Source organism: Aethalodelphis obliquidens, unplaced genomic scaffold (assembly GCF_003676395.1).
Source record: "Aethalodelphis obliquidens isolate GAN/ISIS:26980383/991018 unplaced genomic scaffold, ASM367639v1 scaffold7, whole genome shotgun sequence".
NCBI lineage: Eukaryota > Metazoa > Chordata > Mammalia > Artiodactyla > Delphinidae > Aethalodelphis > Aethalodelphis obliquidens.
In genome coordinates, this window is record NW_020837951.1 from 31,796,077 (window position 1) to 31,812,997 (window position 16,921).

General features: G+C 38.3%; 1 protein-coding gene across 1 annotated transcript in view; it reads right to left on the reverse strand.

The window, feature by feature from the left end:
• Window positions 1-8,567: 8,567 nt before the first annotated feature.
• Window positions 8,568-16,921, reverse strand: part of NR4A3 (nuclear receptor subfamily 4 group A member 3) — a 39,745-nt gene continuing 31,391 nt past the window's right edge. The window contains exon 8 of the mRNA XM_027105377.1: window positions 8,568-11,836. Within this exon, the coding sequence (XP_026961178.1) occupies window positions 11,589-11,836 (248 nt within the window). The 3' untranslated portion in view covers window positions 8,568-11,588. The remainder of the gene's footprint in view (window positions 11,837-16,921) is intronic.

A 16,921-nucleotide genomic window follows, 5' to 3' on the forward strand; every position in this document is an offset into this window, starting at 1 on the left:
AAAAAAAAAAAAAAAAAAAAAAAAGAATCCACCTGCCAATGCAGGGGACACAGGTTTGAACCCTGGTCCGGGAAGATCCCACATGCCGCAGAGCAACTAAGCCCACGCACCACAGCTACTGAGCTTGCGCTCTAGAGCCCGTGAGCTACAACTACTGAGCCTGCGTGCCTAGAGCCCATGCTCCGCAACAAAGACAAGCCACAGAAATGAGAAGCCTGCACGATGCAAGGAAGAGCAGCCCCCACTTACCGCAACTAGAGAAAGCCCGTGCGCAGCAATGAAGAGCCAACACAGCCATAAATAAATAAATAAATTTAGAAATAAATAAATAAGACACCGGGATGTAATGTACAGCACAGGGAATACAGCCAATATTTTATAATAACTTTATATGGAGTATAATCTATAAAAATACTGAATCACTATGTTGTACACCTAAACTAATATAATATTGTAAGTCAACTGTACTTCAATTTTTAAAAAGTAAGAAAAAGAGAAAGAAGTAAAAAAATCTAGAAAATATAGATTAATCTTTGGAGATTAATCATAATTATTCCACAGAGAAATAAATACTGTTAACAATTTGTTATATATCTTTCCAGAACTTATTTATATGTATATGCACATAAGTAAATAAACCAATACTCTTTTTAAATCAAAAACTACCTGGGTAAACTCATTGAGGAGTCTATGAAATAATGCTAAAAATAATTACAACTAGCATTTGCATAGCACTTTAGAGTGGCTAATTCTCACATGAAAAAATAAGAACTAATTACCAATTATTCAGCATCCTTTTTGAGAATCAGTGTGCCAGGTGCTGAATTAGGCATTTACTTTAGTCCTCTCTTTGATATCTCTCATAAAGTCTGTACAGTCCCCATTTTACAGATTATCTAAGTCTCAATGGAGTGCCTGAGTTCACCTGTTAAAACATGGATTGTGTCATGGTTTTACTCAGCACTGTATCTCAGAGAATAGCTCAGTGCCTTGCACTGTGCCTCGCAGAGAGTAGGCACTCATACATAGTTAATGGATGAAGGAATAATTAAATCACATGCCTTTTCATTAATTCATACTGCCTCTGACTGATGCAGAGAGGCTTTCTCCAGAGGAGATTTACTTCCTGGGCCTTCATTCTCTGGCAATGATTGCTCACCGAATAGGGATTTGAAGGCTCATGGAAATGTGTCTATGTTATATTCATTATCTAGGGCAATGGTTCTCAAACTGTGGCCCCTGGTCCAACAGCGTTGGTGTTACATGTGAGCTTGTTAGAAATGCAAATTCATGGATCCCATTCCAGACTGCTGAATTAGAATTTCTGGGCACGAGTCTCAGGAAGCTGTGCTTTAAATTAGCTTTCCAGATGATTCTAATGAACGTTAAAATGAATGTTAAATTTTGAGAATGATGGGGAATAAATGAATTTCTTCTTGTCCTGAGACTCACAATAATAGTATAGCTTGGCTGATTGGATGGATGGAGGAGGCATTTACAGAGATTGGGAAGACAGGAGGGGCATGTTTGGATGGAGATTGGGGTTTGGTATGTTAAATTTGGAGTACCTGTGGGATATACAGGTGAAGCTACCTGGAGGCATCTGCAAGGACTGAGTTAGAGATATAGATTTGGGAGTGGTAGTTGAAGCCACAAATAAGAGTACCCAGGATGGTGGGAAGCACTGGAGAAGAGGAGGGCCATTGAGTAATAGCATTATTTAAGGGGAGGAGGGGAGAGGTGCTCAGAAAAAGAAGAATTTGAGGACAGTCATTCTTCCTTGTGAGTGATTTGCATCGGAATGTTTGTCTCATCTTCCCCTCTGGATTATAAGCTCTTTAAAGCCCGGAACTGTGTAAACTTTAATAGGTCCCTCAAACAAAAGTACATTGCTGCATAGCCTGTAAATAATCAATGAATTCCTACCAGGATTCTGCTTTGCAGAAATCCAATGTGATCAGAGCCGTGAGCAAGATGTTTCCCCCAAAAGACACATATATAATTTCCCAATGGACAGTGTGGCAGATTAAAAATAAGTGAATAAATAGAGGGCATCATGTGTAATCCACTGATATCTATGCTAATCACATTAATCAGAGTGAATTAATTACACCTGAAAACATGAAAAGTTAAATTCCTTAGAAAATCAATTCATTAAACTCATATTGGAATGCACAGTCAACAACCTCCATGTTTAGAAACTATCAGCATGATTTGTGGCAACTTCTGATTTACCAACGAAACTGCTTAAAACATTTTTAAAGGCAATTGTAATTACTGTCTGGCATTTGATGGAAAGAAATCTTGTCAGCATTGTCCCTCGTGTGTCAACTGCCACAATTTTCTAAAAATTTTGAGGTGAAAAATAGGCAGGCTCTGCTATTTGCTAGCCTCGGTTAGGGTTAATTCAATGTGTGTCTGCAAATAATAGTGTTTAATGTAATCTCTCTAATTACAGATAAAACACATTTTCAGTCATGCTCATCACTGACAGTATTTTGGGATAAGTTAAACTGACAGCTGCTTTCTAAAGGGAAGGGAAAAAACAAACCTTCCTTGGGGTTGTGTTGATTTTCTCTCTCTCTCTCTCTCTCTCTCTCTTTGGATTGAAGTTCAGAAAAATATGAGACTAGACACTTTGGCTCTAGATACCAACTTCAAAAATCATGGCATAGTCTTTCTCTTGGGAATTTGATGTGGTTTCCATCTCCCACCTCCATCAATGAATATCTAACTTGAATTCATTAAGTAAGCATTTCTAAGGGTTTCTGGTGAACCAGGCACTGTGCTAGGTACTAAGGATGATTCTACCAAAACTACCCTCCACAATGGCTTCATGAGCCAAGTCAAGCTTCCTACTACACTAGACATGATAGTTACAGTGCCACTATATTTACAGCCCCTTCAGATTTAAACTATTCAGGTCACAATATTTTCTGAAGGGTCAATGCATGTTCCTCTTCAACCACAGTTAACTGATGGGGTAGAGAGATGGTTCTACTTCTAGAGCAACACCAGAAATAAGGATGACATCAGCAGTACAGCAAGACAGTCCATTAACAGAGCTAAGCAAACAGAACTGGGAACCTGAAACCAGAGCTAATGTAAAAATTGGCAGAATTGGCAGATATCTTGAGGAGGTCTTTGGACCTCACTATTTGTGGAATAGGGAGTTCAAAACAATCCCTTCTAGATCCTAAGGAGAAGAGGCCCCAGCTAACATGTGGGTTACAATACCGATCAGACATATTCCAGGACCAGCCCTATGTACTAAAATATCACCTATTATGATACTACTCTTGATTCTTCTCCAAGCTGAAATTTCTACCCATAAAGCCACTTTCTGGGGCCAGACAATAATAATGTTGTCTCTAGAAGGCCACTGTCAAATCCCATCTGGAAGGAGAGAGTGGCATATAGGACATAGTACCCAGACGACAATTTCACTTATATCCCATTGACCAGAACACAGTGCCAAGACCACCTCTAGCTGCAAGGAAATCTGAGAAATGTGTTTATCCTGAGTAGCTATGTGCCGGGCTAAATATTCTATTCCTATGTAAAAAGGTTTGACAGTTTCTTATGAAGTTAAACCTACCCAGCAATTCCACTCCTAGGTATTTACTCTAGAAAAATGAAGCATGTTCACACAAAGGCCTGTAGGTAAATAGGCAGCTCTATTCATAATTGTATAAAGCACAGCATGGTGCCATTTTATAAACGCTGAGTTAGCAAAAATAAAAAATCCTGATGAATTCAAGTGTTGGGGAAGATGTAGAACAGATGGAACCCTCATACAATGTTGTTCAGAGTGTAAATTGGTACAACCACTTTTGAAGAATATTGGTATACCCAGTAAAGGAGAAGATTTGCATACCTTATAACCTAGCAATTCTACTTCTTGGTAATCCTAGAGCAGTGATTCTCAAACTTGAGCATGCATCATAATCACCTGGAGGGCTTATTAAAGCACAGATTCTTAAGCCCTATCCCCAGAGTTTCTGATTCAGTAGGTCTGGGGTGGGACCTGAGAATTTACATTGCTAGCAAGTTCCCAAGTGATGCTGATGCTACTGGTCCTGGGACCACACTTTGAAAACCACTAGCCTAGAAAAATTCTCGCCTATGTTTATCAGGAGATGTGTACAAAAATATTCCTGATATTATAGCTTGTAATAGTAAATACATGGAAACTTAAATAACAACTTAAATAACAACTTAAAAACAACAACTTAAATAACCATTGGAAGGACAGTGAATAAAGAAATTATAATGTATTAAAAGAAGTACTACAAAGCAGTGAAAATTAATGAATTAGAGCCATATGATATCATGGATAAATATATTTTAAAAATTGAAGTATAGTTGATTTACAATGTTGTGTTAGTTTCTGGTGTAGAGCAAAGTGATTCAGTTATACATATACAGATTATTTTCCATTATAGTCTATTACAGTATACTAGATATAGTTCCCTGTGCTATACAGTAGGACCTTGTTTATATATTTTACATATAGTAGTTTGTATCTGCTAATCCCAAATTCCTAATTTACCCCTACCCCCTTCGATAACCATGTTTGTTTTCTATGTCTGTGAGTCTACTTCTGTTTTGTAAATAAGTTCATTTGTGTTAATTTTTATTAGATTCTGCATACAAATGATATATGATATTTGTCTCTCTCTGTTTGACTTACTTCACTTAGTATGATAATCTCTAGGTCCATCTATGTTGCTACAAATGGCATTCTTTCATTCTTTTTTGTGGCTGAGTAATATTCCAGTGTGTGTGTGTGTGTGTGTGTGTGTGTGTATGTATATATATACCTCACATCTTCTTTATCCATTCATCTGTCGATAGATAAACATAATTTTGAGCAAAGAGAAAAACAAGTTGCAGAAGAATATATACCTTATGATACAACTAATATAAAATTTTAAAAGTGTAACTCTAAACAGTAAAATGTTTAGGAATATATACATATGCAATGATAAACCAAAATTCAGGCTGTTGGGGAGAAGAGGGCAATGTGATTAGGGAAGCACAGAGATTCCAAGAGTTCTAGAGTTGGGTGGTAAGTTCATAGATGTTGGTTATAGTATTGTTTTATATGTATAAATCATTTTATAATTATTTTTTGGTCTTAAGTCAGTTTCATTTTTTGTATATATGAATTATTTTACTTTTTTCTTTTCAATCGGTTTTATTTTTCCAATTTTATATTATTTTAGTTTCCCATAGAATCTCTTGGCAATGTAGGAAGCAAAAATGCAAATATATAAGGATGTACTCTTTATTTTTTTTAAATAAGAAGAAAAACCTAAGTATGTTCATATGGATAATGAAACATATGAAAGCAGCTATGTTAGGTTAGTATATTTATGTGTCTTTTTTAATATATACTTAAAAACACCTTTGTATAATTCTGAACAATTGATTAGAAACTGGCAAGAAAAATGTTCAAGGATGAAATGATCAGGGGGAAGAAATTAGGATTTTAGTAATAAAAGGTGGAAAGTGTGTTAGGAGACTCATGTTCAATGGGCAAAATGAAGGCCAGGCTGCTGGGAAGAGAACAACCCTGAGATGGTCAAGGACTGTCTGGTTCTCTGCATTGCTCCAGCAACTCTCTGCAGGGACAAGGAAAGCAGATTATGGGGATGATGAGACTGGTCTTTGTGGGTTTACTGAACGTGGTCAGAAGGGAACAGAGAGGAGGTTGTAGAACCTGAAGGAGGACAACCTTTAAGCTGTTGACTATAGCGCCTCAGTGTAAGTTTTAAATCAGCTGGAAATTGGGAAGTTGGCTGGGGCAGGAAAGAGTTGTGAGGGGTTGAATGATTGCAGTCCACGCTGAGTATAGAGAACATTTGTGTTTAGAGGGGAAAGCACCAGAAAGGGATTCCAAAAGCGAAGCAGGGCTTCATTATTCCAAGGCTCTGTGGGTCTAAGGCTGGTGAGGGACAAAGTTAGAGTACCTGGAGAAAAAACGGTAGGGGACATGAGTCAAGGAATCTGAAGAATTAGTAGGACAGGTGATAAATTTGACAGAAAGAGAAAATGAGGTTGTGTCACTCTATAGGCTAGTAGCTCTGGTGCTTGGGTAGAGTTTCTTACCACTTGCTGATGAGCCGGGAACTGAGGGTAAATGCTCTCTCTGCTTCAGAGAGGAGCAGGGGTCTAAAGACCAAGCACCAGGAAGACTGCCAGGGGTTGCAGAGCCATATTGACATGTATTCAAATCCCATGGGCTCTTGGGCAAGGTACTCACCCTCTCCTAGCCTCTTTCCCCATTTTCAGACAGGGAGTAATGACACCTTCTCAGAAGTAGTGAGCATTAAGTGTGATCATGTATGAGCATATCTACTGGAGTATCTGGCACACATAATAGATGCCTAATAAATGTTGAGTCTCCTCTTCTCCTTGAATCAAATGCCCTTAGAGCCCCAGCCTGGAGGATGACCAGCATCATAGCAGTTAATCAAGGGGCCAGTGATCCTTGGCTCCCAGTTGGAGCCATGAAATGAGCAGCGTTAAAAAAATAAAACAGGAATGAGTGTGCTTGCAACACTAACCAAACAGAACACACAAACAAAAAGTATTGTCTGTTAGTGTCACAACTCAGCGATGACCCTGAGGAATAATTTTCTTAAATATCTTTTGAAGAATTTTGTTCATGGTGAGGGGTGTCATATAATAGAAGGTGCAAAAATCCTCTTTGAAACATGATGAGATTTTCAACCCATTGGGCTGAAAGTATGGGCTTTTTCAAAGAAAAGTATGGGCTTTTTCAAAGAAAAGTATTTGGACAAGATGATGGACCATTTAATACTCTTAGATTTTAGTCTTTTCCGTTTTTGATTTTAGTCTTTCCCATTTTTCTCCTAGTCCTAGAACAAAGGTTTATAAGAAGCTTGCTCGTGGAGCTACCAGAGAGAAGGAAATGGGGAGGGTCTGAAATCAGTGCCTAAGGCAAAAAAACCCCACAAACCATAAAATCACATATAATCAAGATTATCTTTGAAAATGATTTACATAATACTTAAGCTCAAAGGTCGACATTTAGCCAAAAGAATTGAAAGCAAAGTCTTGAAAAGATAATATTTGTACAGCCATGTTTATACCAGCATTATTCACAATAGCCAAAAGGGGGAAGCAAATCAAGTGTCCATTGACATGTGAATAGGTAAACAAGATGTGGTATATTATGTGGTATGGAATATTATTTAGTCTTAAAAAGGAAGGAAATTCTGACACATGCTCCAACATGGATAACTCTTGAGAACATTATGTTAGGTGAAATAAGCCAGGCACAAGAGGACAAATATGGTGTGATTCCACTCATATGAGGTACCTAGGGTAGTGAAATTCACAGAGACAGAAAGAAGACTATTGGTTATAAGGGCTGAGGGAGGGAGGAATGGGGAGTTATTGTTAATGGGAACAGAGCTTCAGTTTTGCAAGCTGAAGAGTTCTGGAGATTGTTTGAACAATATGAATGTACTCAACATCACTGGATACTTAAAAATGGTTAAAATGATAAGTTTTATGTGTGTTTTACCGCAATTTTTTAAAAAGTCAACAATTAGCTTCTTGCGTTATCTTTGTGCATTTAACTTATGCAAATTCAACTGAAGGCAAATAAATGCCCCTTATCTAGAACTGATCTTCCTTGCCTCCCTCCCCATTCAAACCAAACTTTTGCCCCTAGAGTCCCCGAAAAAGGAGCTTCCCCAATCCCCCTTTCTTTTTTCCCTTTGGGCCAAGCACCTATATTTGAATTTGTATGCAAGACGGTGCTCCGCTGTATCTCTCATTCTCTTCTTACTGTATTTTATAGTTGAGGCAATGAAGGCACTGGCAAGAAGCAGGGAGAAGGGTTTGGCTCCTAGACCACACACAGCGCTTAGAAAATACTTTATGCATGAACTAATGAAGAAAATCATGAGAGCTCCCACGTTTCTAGTTTTGAGCTATCAGTGCACACACAAAAAAATATTTGTACTAACTTGGAATATGTGTTTGGGGTAGAGCTGAATAAAAGTTGTATTTGCATTGCCCACAGAGGGGTTTCTAAGCAATGTAGTAGTAATGGCTTCAGCAAAAAGGCAGAGAGTACCAATCAATCTTTGCGAACTCTTTCACTGATTCTTGTAAATTCTGGTTCACAAACAACTGATATCCTGTCATCTTGATATAGAAATAAATCCTTCATACCCCTAAATGATAAGTTTAGGCAACAGATTGTTAGCTCCACTTACGTTATATACAGTTGAAAGCAAAAACTTCATACACTGTGCATGTTTGTATCTCCTCAAAGCACCCAACTGTGCTTTGCCTGCAGGAAGTAGTCAATAAATGGTTATTGAATTTAGAATGTCTTTCTTCCCAATCAGTGAGGTTTAATATGTTTCCAATTCAGAATGCCTATTAATTTTTCAGTATTAGTAAGCCTTTCAAAAAATCCATTTGGGATATGTTAAAGAGTTCACAGCAAATACCATTATACAAATGGTTAAGAAAATACTGTTAAATGAAGCGTGCTTATTCAACACACCAGCAGCCATTGATAAAATGTAATTTAATTTAATCATTTAACTTTACATCGTTAATGTACAAGAGCATTTCTTTCAAACACAGGTTAACACACACTAAAGAGCAATGCTGTTAGAGGAGCAGAGAAACTTTGGAAAACTCTGCTCTCTGAAATGAAAGCAAGGCACTCTCCATTAACAGCTGGTGGATTCCTGATTTCCGCCCACAGAAGGCATGTTCACACTGAGAGAGCTCTCCCACAAGGGAAGAATCACCTGCTTTAATTCTTGCTGTCCTCATCTGAGCTAGTTTGGTCATCCACTCTGTATGAACTTGTGTGTCAACATTAAGGTAAAAAAAGAGACTTGAATTGACAGATGACTTGGTGGAGGGCTCTCATAGTTGTAATAACTATGGAAGACGGAAGAACACTAGCTATAATCTTTATTTTCAGCACTAGTGTCTGGACCTATAACTAAAAACCTTCATTCTTTCCAACCAATCAATATCGGCTAAAAAGTCTTTTCCTTAAATCTGATGGGTGTAAAAATGAAAAGTGACAGCATTTCTCTAGGGCTCTGTTTGTTTTGTTTTGTTTTGTTTTTCCTTTACAGACATGACAAAAAAACAAGGATTAACATTCCAAGACTAACAGTGCACAAAAGGGTTATATGTATGCACAGTATTTCTAATTTATCCAAATTCATTTTGAATTTGGTCTGAAGCTACCTTGTATGAAACGTTAGCTTTCCTGATATTTCATAATGTTTTTTATGTTTGCATATAAGCTAAAAAAATTACTGCAAAAGTACTACTTTTTCATGGTAAAATGTAAATAAATATTAGTGGTTATTTCTAAAAGCCTGTTTCCCTATAGGTGCAGTAAATTAAGTAAAAAGACCATGGAAAGAAGAATTAGGTCCTAGTCTCGATTCTGTTACCAGCTGTCTGACTTGAGTAACTCTTTGCCCTTTGCTGGGCCCCAGTTTTCTCCTCTATGAATTTCAGGGTGGGTGGACTAGTTGACAAGTCAGGCCCCTTCTAAGTCTAACATTCCAAGATCCTAACATTCCAGATCCTATCATCTTGATATAAAAATAATAATCTCTCACAAAAGCTCACACAAACATAATACATGATCAAATATCAGAATGACTCTTGGAAAAAAAACATATATGATTTGCTATCTCGGCTATCCTTTGCAGCAATTAGGCAATTCATTTGGCATTTGTTTGATTGTATAATTTAATGACAATATAAACAGCATCGTTTTGTTCTTTTTCCTTTAAAAAGACTAAAGCAAAAATGATTTAAAGCTAACAAAAACTACTGTGACATCAGTTTGACATTCAAAGTTTGTTTCTTAGCAAAATGGCCAAAGATATTTTGACTTGATACAGAGTATATAATATAAAGACTTTTAGACCTAAAAATCTTCCAACATTATTTGAATTTAGCAAAACATAAGCAAAATTTTAATATCAAAGTGCTAAACAGTACTGCCTTAAAAGTCACTGCAAATGAACCATAAAATAACCGCATGGGAAGTAACATTTATTGTACAAATGGTTAATAAAAAGACACATTATAAATATATATATGTAACCTGCTATATTTATATATATATTTGTTTATTTAATTTCTAATTGGTGTGTCCAAGTTCACTGTGAACACCCCATTTAAGTATTCTGTAACTCAGCTTCCAGGAGCTGGTGGTCTTGCAATAAATACAGGCAAAGCTATTACAATATAACGTGCATACAAATGTTTATACAAATAAGGACACTATGCAACAAATTATCTCATAATAATATGGCATTAACAGTATAAACATACAAAAGGGAGTACGAACACGGAATGTTGAAACGCAGCCCACTAATCCTTTCTAAGTACTTACATTCACACTATTTTTTTTTTATAATAAGACTTGCTTGTTCTCCAAAATTGTCTCTTTAACCGATAACAAAAATTAAATTATATATATTTTAAAAACCTTATTATCCCTGGTGCTTACCCTGTATGATCCATTCCTACTCATTTGCATGTTCTCATCTAGGGTTCAAACGCTTAAAACTCATTGAATGCTCCTGGGCCTTCTGAATGAATGTGTCAGTCGGTTTCTATAATTGAAGAAAGTTTAGGGAACTCCAGCTGGATTTACCGAACATGACAACAAAAAGCTGTATTCGATCCATCTTATAATCTGAGCCCCCTTTAGGACAGTTGGACAGTCAGGGCAGGGATCTGTATCCATCAAGAATGGCCTAAATTCTTGGATGGACCATACCTCAGAAGAGTTCTAAAGGGCAGGTGGACAAAGCCTCTACTAGGAAAATTAGCATGTGTCATTTGCTAACATGACTGCCTCCTTTCAATTTCCATATAAAATAAAGGAGAGTTAATAAACAAGACTTAGTAAGACAGCACTTTAAAAATTGCACTTGTATATGGAAGCGAACAGCCATTATCATTTTGCTATGTCTGATTTATAGGTAATCCTCCATCTTTCACCATTTGTTAAAATAAAATAAGGAAGAAAGAAATTAGGAAGAGGGAATTTCTGTTTTGTTTGCACCACATACGTACCCTTGATACAAGAAGTGTACTCTAAAGGGATCAATCTCAAGACACATCCTACCCTGGCGAACAACCCTTGGTTGTTCTTGTTTTTAAATACAAACCAACTATAATTGTATTCCCCAGAAAGAGTTTTAAAACAGTTATTATTATTATTTTTTTTTCCTGCTGGGATAGCATTGTCCAAAAGTGCTTTGTTAGCAATTTCTTAGAAAACCCTCATGAACTATAACCCGCCACACCCCAACCCCAAAGCCTAAATATAAAACACAACCCCAACACAATACTCTGCAAGTTTTCTGGCTTTCAGTTGTAAGGAAAAGTGCCAGAAAAAAAAAAAAAAAGTCTTTCATTTCTACAGGAGCTTGCTTTTTCTCTTAAGGAAGGACAGAAAATGGTAGGTGTCCAGACCCATCCCTCCGCTGCTTAGCAAGCGGCTGCTAGCGGATGAGGCAGCTCCCTGCTCAGGCTGCTCCTGTTCAGAAAGGCAGGGTATCCAGGAAGAGCTTGTCGATGATGGAAGGTGGAGACACCAAGTCTTCCAACTTCAGGTAGAAGATGCGCTGGAGGCCCAGGGTGCAGATCTTCCGCAGTTCTACCAGGGCACGTAGGACCTTGGGCTCAGTGGGCTCCAAAGCTTGTCCCTTACTCTGATGCTCTTTTAAGCTGCTTGTGATCTTGTTGCATAGCTCCTCCACTCTCTTTGGTTCTTTTAACCCATGTCGTTCTGCAGAGGGTTAGAAAAGGATAGAAAAATTTAGGAGGCAGTTACATCTTTAAAAACCCGGAATCCCTGGACTTCCCTGGTGGCGCAGTGGTTAAGAATCTGCCTGCCAATTCGAGCCCTGGTCCAGGAAGATCCCACATGCCGTGGAGTAACTAAGCCCGTGAGCCACAACTACTGAGCCCGTGTGCCACAACTACTGAAGCCCGAGCACCTAGAGCCTGTGCTCCGCAACAAGAGAAGCCATCGCAATGAGAAGCCCATACACCACAACGAAGAGTAGCCCCTGCTCAACACGAGAGAAAGCCCGCGTGCAGCAACAAAGACCCAACACAGCCAAAAATAAATTAAAAAAAAAAAACCAAACAAACAAACCCTGAATCCCTAATGGAGGCCTGTGTCCTGTTCTGCCAGTTGGGATGGCATTTTACAGTCAAAGTGCCCTCCCTCTTAGAGGTAGTTCATGGCCTTTGGTATTAAACAACAACAGGGATTGAATCCCAGTCCTGTCACTTACTCACTGTGTCCCCTTGAGTAAGTCTCTTAACTTCTGAGCCCCAGTTTCCTTATAAAATGAAGATAATAATCATACCCAATTCAGGGTTTCTGGGAGGATCAGCTTGGGCGTATAATGCAGATGAAGTACACAGTTCCCGTCACAGAGCCACATTGAGTGAGTAACAGGGTGGTTACTATTTTGCACACATTATCTGACTGAGGTCTTACAAAAGCCCCATCAGGAAGCAACTCTTTTTCAGAGTGAAATGGAAACACATCCAGGCAAATGAAAAAATGTTCCCATCTTGACACACTGGGTTGGTAAGTGTGGCTGTAATTTCCATTTGTTAATGCAAAGGCTGCCCTGCAAGACCTGATACAAAGCGCATTCTTGTATTTTCATGCTAACCAGCTGGAGAAGAATCCAGATTTTCTTTTCCTTGTTCTCCCAGCCCCATACTCCTATTGACCTACACCTGGCACACACCTACACCTGACCTACACCTGGTACAAAACACACGTTCCTCTGCTGTGGAGACGGAAAAGTCAAAGAGAAGAGAGAAGGCCCAGAGGAGGTGGTGCAAGCATTTTATAATGTGGCAACACATGAACACCAGTATCTTATATTTTATAAAATAATATATAAATAATCCCCATGTTAAATATTATGATCTCTTATTTTGTAAATAAGGTTAAATGGTTTTCCCAAAGTCACACAGCTGCTAAAAGCTGGGATTTGAACCCAGTCTTCTGAGGCAGACTCTGTCCTCTTGCTCCAGAGCAATGTTGCATCTCCTTGCAAACAGAAAGGAGCATGACATCCAGTACAAATCAATTTGCTCTCCCTCAGCATGTAGGTATCAGAGTCTCTTTCTGAGAGAAGAGAAGGAGAGAAGAGCTTGGCCCCTGTTATCTTAGTCAAAGTTTTCATCTCTTGGTATATTTACATGTAAAATAATAATTCTTGAGAGATGGAAGATCTCCATCCAATGGGAAATCAAGTACTAGTTTTTAATTTTTCCTACATTAATTTTTTTTTTAGTTGGGAATATTTTTGTTAGAAAAGTTAATTCCCCAAATCATCGGAAAAATGAAGCAACTATCTAGACACTTTTTTTTTCTCTTGCCCCAAATAAAAGGAGGCCCAGGAACCAGGAGATCTGCATTCTTCCCCAGCTTGGCTAGTTGTGTATGACTTGGGGAGCGCCTTCCTCTCTAGAGCCCCTATGAAAAGGAAGAGATTGGATTTAATGACCTCTAAGGTCCCTTCCAGCTCTGATGCACATTTGTATATATTTGTAATTATATTAAAGTACAACCATGAAAATTGCCAGCAGCATCTCAGTGGGCTGTAACTTACAGGTCTCTCATCTCAATGCAACATAATATAGAGAAAAGGTGACTGAACTTGGAGTCAGACAGACCTGGGTTCCATTTTTGGTTCTGTTACTTACTAATCATGTGACCTAATTGCTCTAAGGCTCAACATCCTCCTAGGAAAATGGGGATTAAAGGGTGGTAGATACACAAGTCTTTGTTGTAGTCTTCTTCATTCTTTTCTGTGTTTCTTAAATATTACACAATGAATTGAAAGAAAAAGTATGATTATAATAAAGCTCGCCTCCATGGTTTATTGTGAGGTTCAGCTAAGAAGATGCTACATAAAAGTGTTCTGCCAACTGTAGAGTGCTACATGCGTGGCACAGTCAGCCCCTAAGACAATACCTGACACATGGCAAATGGCTGGCAGCTGCAGGGTCAAACAAAGGAGATAAAGTCCCCTGACTCCCAAGCTTTGCAGTGCAGGATTTTGCTTTCCCCTAGGAAGCTATTAACTAATCAGGCCAGGTGCAAAGCTGTCCTCTATGGTTTATCTTTACTAAATACATAGTCCCCTTGTTTTAGTCTTAGAAGAAGCACTCAAGAGTGAACTTCAACTGCAATGGTGCTCTGCCTAAAGTTTTATTTTCCCCCAAAAGCAAAAAAGCTGGCTGCAAATTTGGCAGTAAATTTCAAGAGCTATAAAATGTTCGTAGCCTCTGACCAAGTAATCCCATTCTTGGGAATTTATCTGAAGAAAACACTGAACAGAAGAATAAGACTATATGCATGAAGACATTTGGGGTAGCATTACCTATTTTAAAAAATGGAAAAAGATAAAGGGAAGAAGAATAGGGGAACTGTTAAGTGAAAAATGGTATTTTCTCATAACAGAAGATTCTGTAGACATCAAAAAGGACAAATATGAAGGCTGTGAAGCGACATGGCAAAATATATAATATCACATTAAATAAAGATTAGAATATAAAATGGTATCTAAGCTGTGATTCCATCCATGTAAAAAGTATTTCTGCATGTAGAGAAGGATGAAAGGAAACAGAAAAGTGAAAATATTCATGAGATTGTCAGATAACTCTTTTCCTTTCTTTTAAATATCCAGGTTAATGCTATTGGTATAATAAACAATGTTAAAATAGAACAAACTGGGATTTGGTCCTCTGAGAACCCCTCTAGTTGCTGTAACACGATCAGACAGTCATCTTGCTGATAGCAAATTCTATTAAATACTGAAATATATCAAATTAGGTTCATAATGCAGGGAGAGATGCTTTTCCCAGAATAAAATACCGATCCATTGATTTAAGCTTTCCCTTCCTTTCTGTGCCTCATGCCTTGCACTATATTCAAGATCCCATATTCATTATCAGGATAAAGAAACTGAGCAATGTGTGGGCTGGATTTCAGGAGTGGGTTGATTATGGAACCTTGTAACCAGACTTTCTCATGGCCAAACTCACAGAAGCTGCCTCGGAGTTTTCCCTGCTCTCCAACCAGTTGTGACTGCTCAATAACTATGGCAACCATTATTTATTCAGTGAATTCAAGTGGAGATCGATACCTCCTGCCAGCTGGATCAAGCCTAGGCCTGGAATTCCTTGAGGAATTCAGAGACACTCCTGTTAGAAGCCAAGGGCACCTTCTTTGTTGTTTTGAACAGCTACTGGATTTGTGGCTTCTTTACTCTTTCAAAAGGGCTGAGATAAAATTCAGTCTCCAGGCAAACTACTGCCAGCAGTCAGCAAGATTTTCAAATCTCTTGGGAGTCACTAAGTGTCTGGGACCTTCTGAGTAATTTGAAATTCCTTAAAACCCCAATCACTGGCATTTTAGTTTAAGGGACCCCCTTTCATCTTGCAGCTTGGTAAACATGGCTGCAGAGCTGACATACAGAGAGTTCATAAATTCTAGGGGAAATCAGACATTCGGATTTTCCCCCTCCCTAGAGAATTATATACAGATTTCAGCTTAAGATCTTTGTCCACCACTAAATAAAACAAACTTCTCAGTATTTTTTGCATTTTGATCTACAACATTTTTACCCAATACTTCAGTATTTTAACTCAGCTTTATGTATTCAAAACTTTAAAATACAACTTATAGAAATGGTTACATAATGGATTTATATGTCATAACCGTAGAATACATGAATTGGAAAGAATTTGAGTTATTTAGTTCAAACTTTCTCCTAAGACAAGAATTCCCACTATGAGATACCACAAAGACAGTACCTGGCACCAGCTGGACTGGCAGTTCACTATTACACCCTGATAATAAAAATATATTTAATAGCACTTTACATTACATTTTTACTTAGATTATTTTACTGCACCCTCACAATAATCCTGTGAATTAGGCAGGACAAAGACGATCTTTATTTAATGAGTAAGAAGGCTAAGGCACAGAGAGTTAAGTGATTTGCCCATTGGTCAAAATGAACAAGTGGCTAATTTCCTTCACACCAAGTCCAGAGATATTTCTATTGTACCTGGTTGCCTTGAACACTGTTAGAATGTTCCTCCTCTTCCTGAGATTAACTCAGCCTCCCTGTAACTCCCTCCTACTTTCCGTGTACCTAATTAGCTAATTGACTAATTGCTTCTTTCCACAAATATTTGAGTATGTATTCTGTGCCAAGCAATGTTACAGCCACTGGGGTTAGAGCAGTGAACAAAGCAGACAGACAACAGACCGCACTCCTACCCTGCGTGGTGTTAGTGTCTAAAGACACTGCTGGGTTCCTGTTCATTCTGGCTATCCAGGCCATAGACATCTCTGCTAGGAGAGAGAGGAAGGCAGGCAGGGGGGAGGAGGAGAGACGGGAGGAAGGGAGGGAGAAGGGAGGAAACAGAGAGAGAGAGATGGAGAGAGAGGGGGAGGGACTAATTGAGTGAAATAATAAAGCTATTTAGGTTTGTGTTCATGTTCTTCCCTCTTCACCTAGTTAACATCTATTCATCCTTTAGATTGCAGATCAAATAATTCTTCAGGGAAGCTTCCCTTTTTACTCCCAGTCTAGATCATGTTCTCCTATGGCATTTTCTCTATTTTTTTCCCTTTGAATGATATCAGGTTGAAATCAGATATTTTTGCGACAATTGCCTCCTCCTCCATTAAATGTAAGCTCCATGGGGGCATAGACTGTACTTGCTCATCGTTGTATCTCCAGCACCAAGCCTACTACATAGGAGATACCCAATAAATATCTGTTAAGTGAATATGTTAATGGAGGGACCTGTAAACTATATTAAA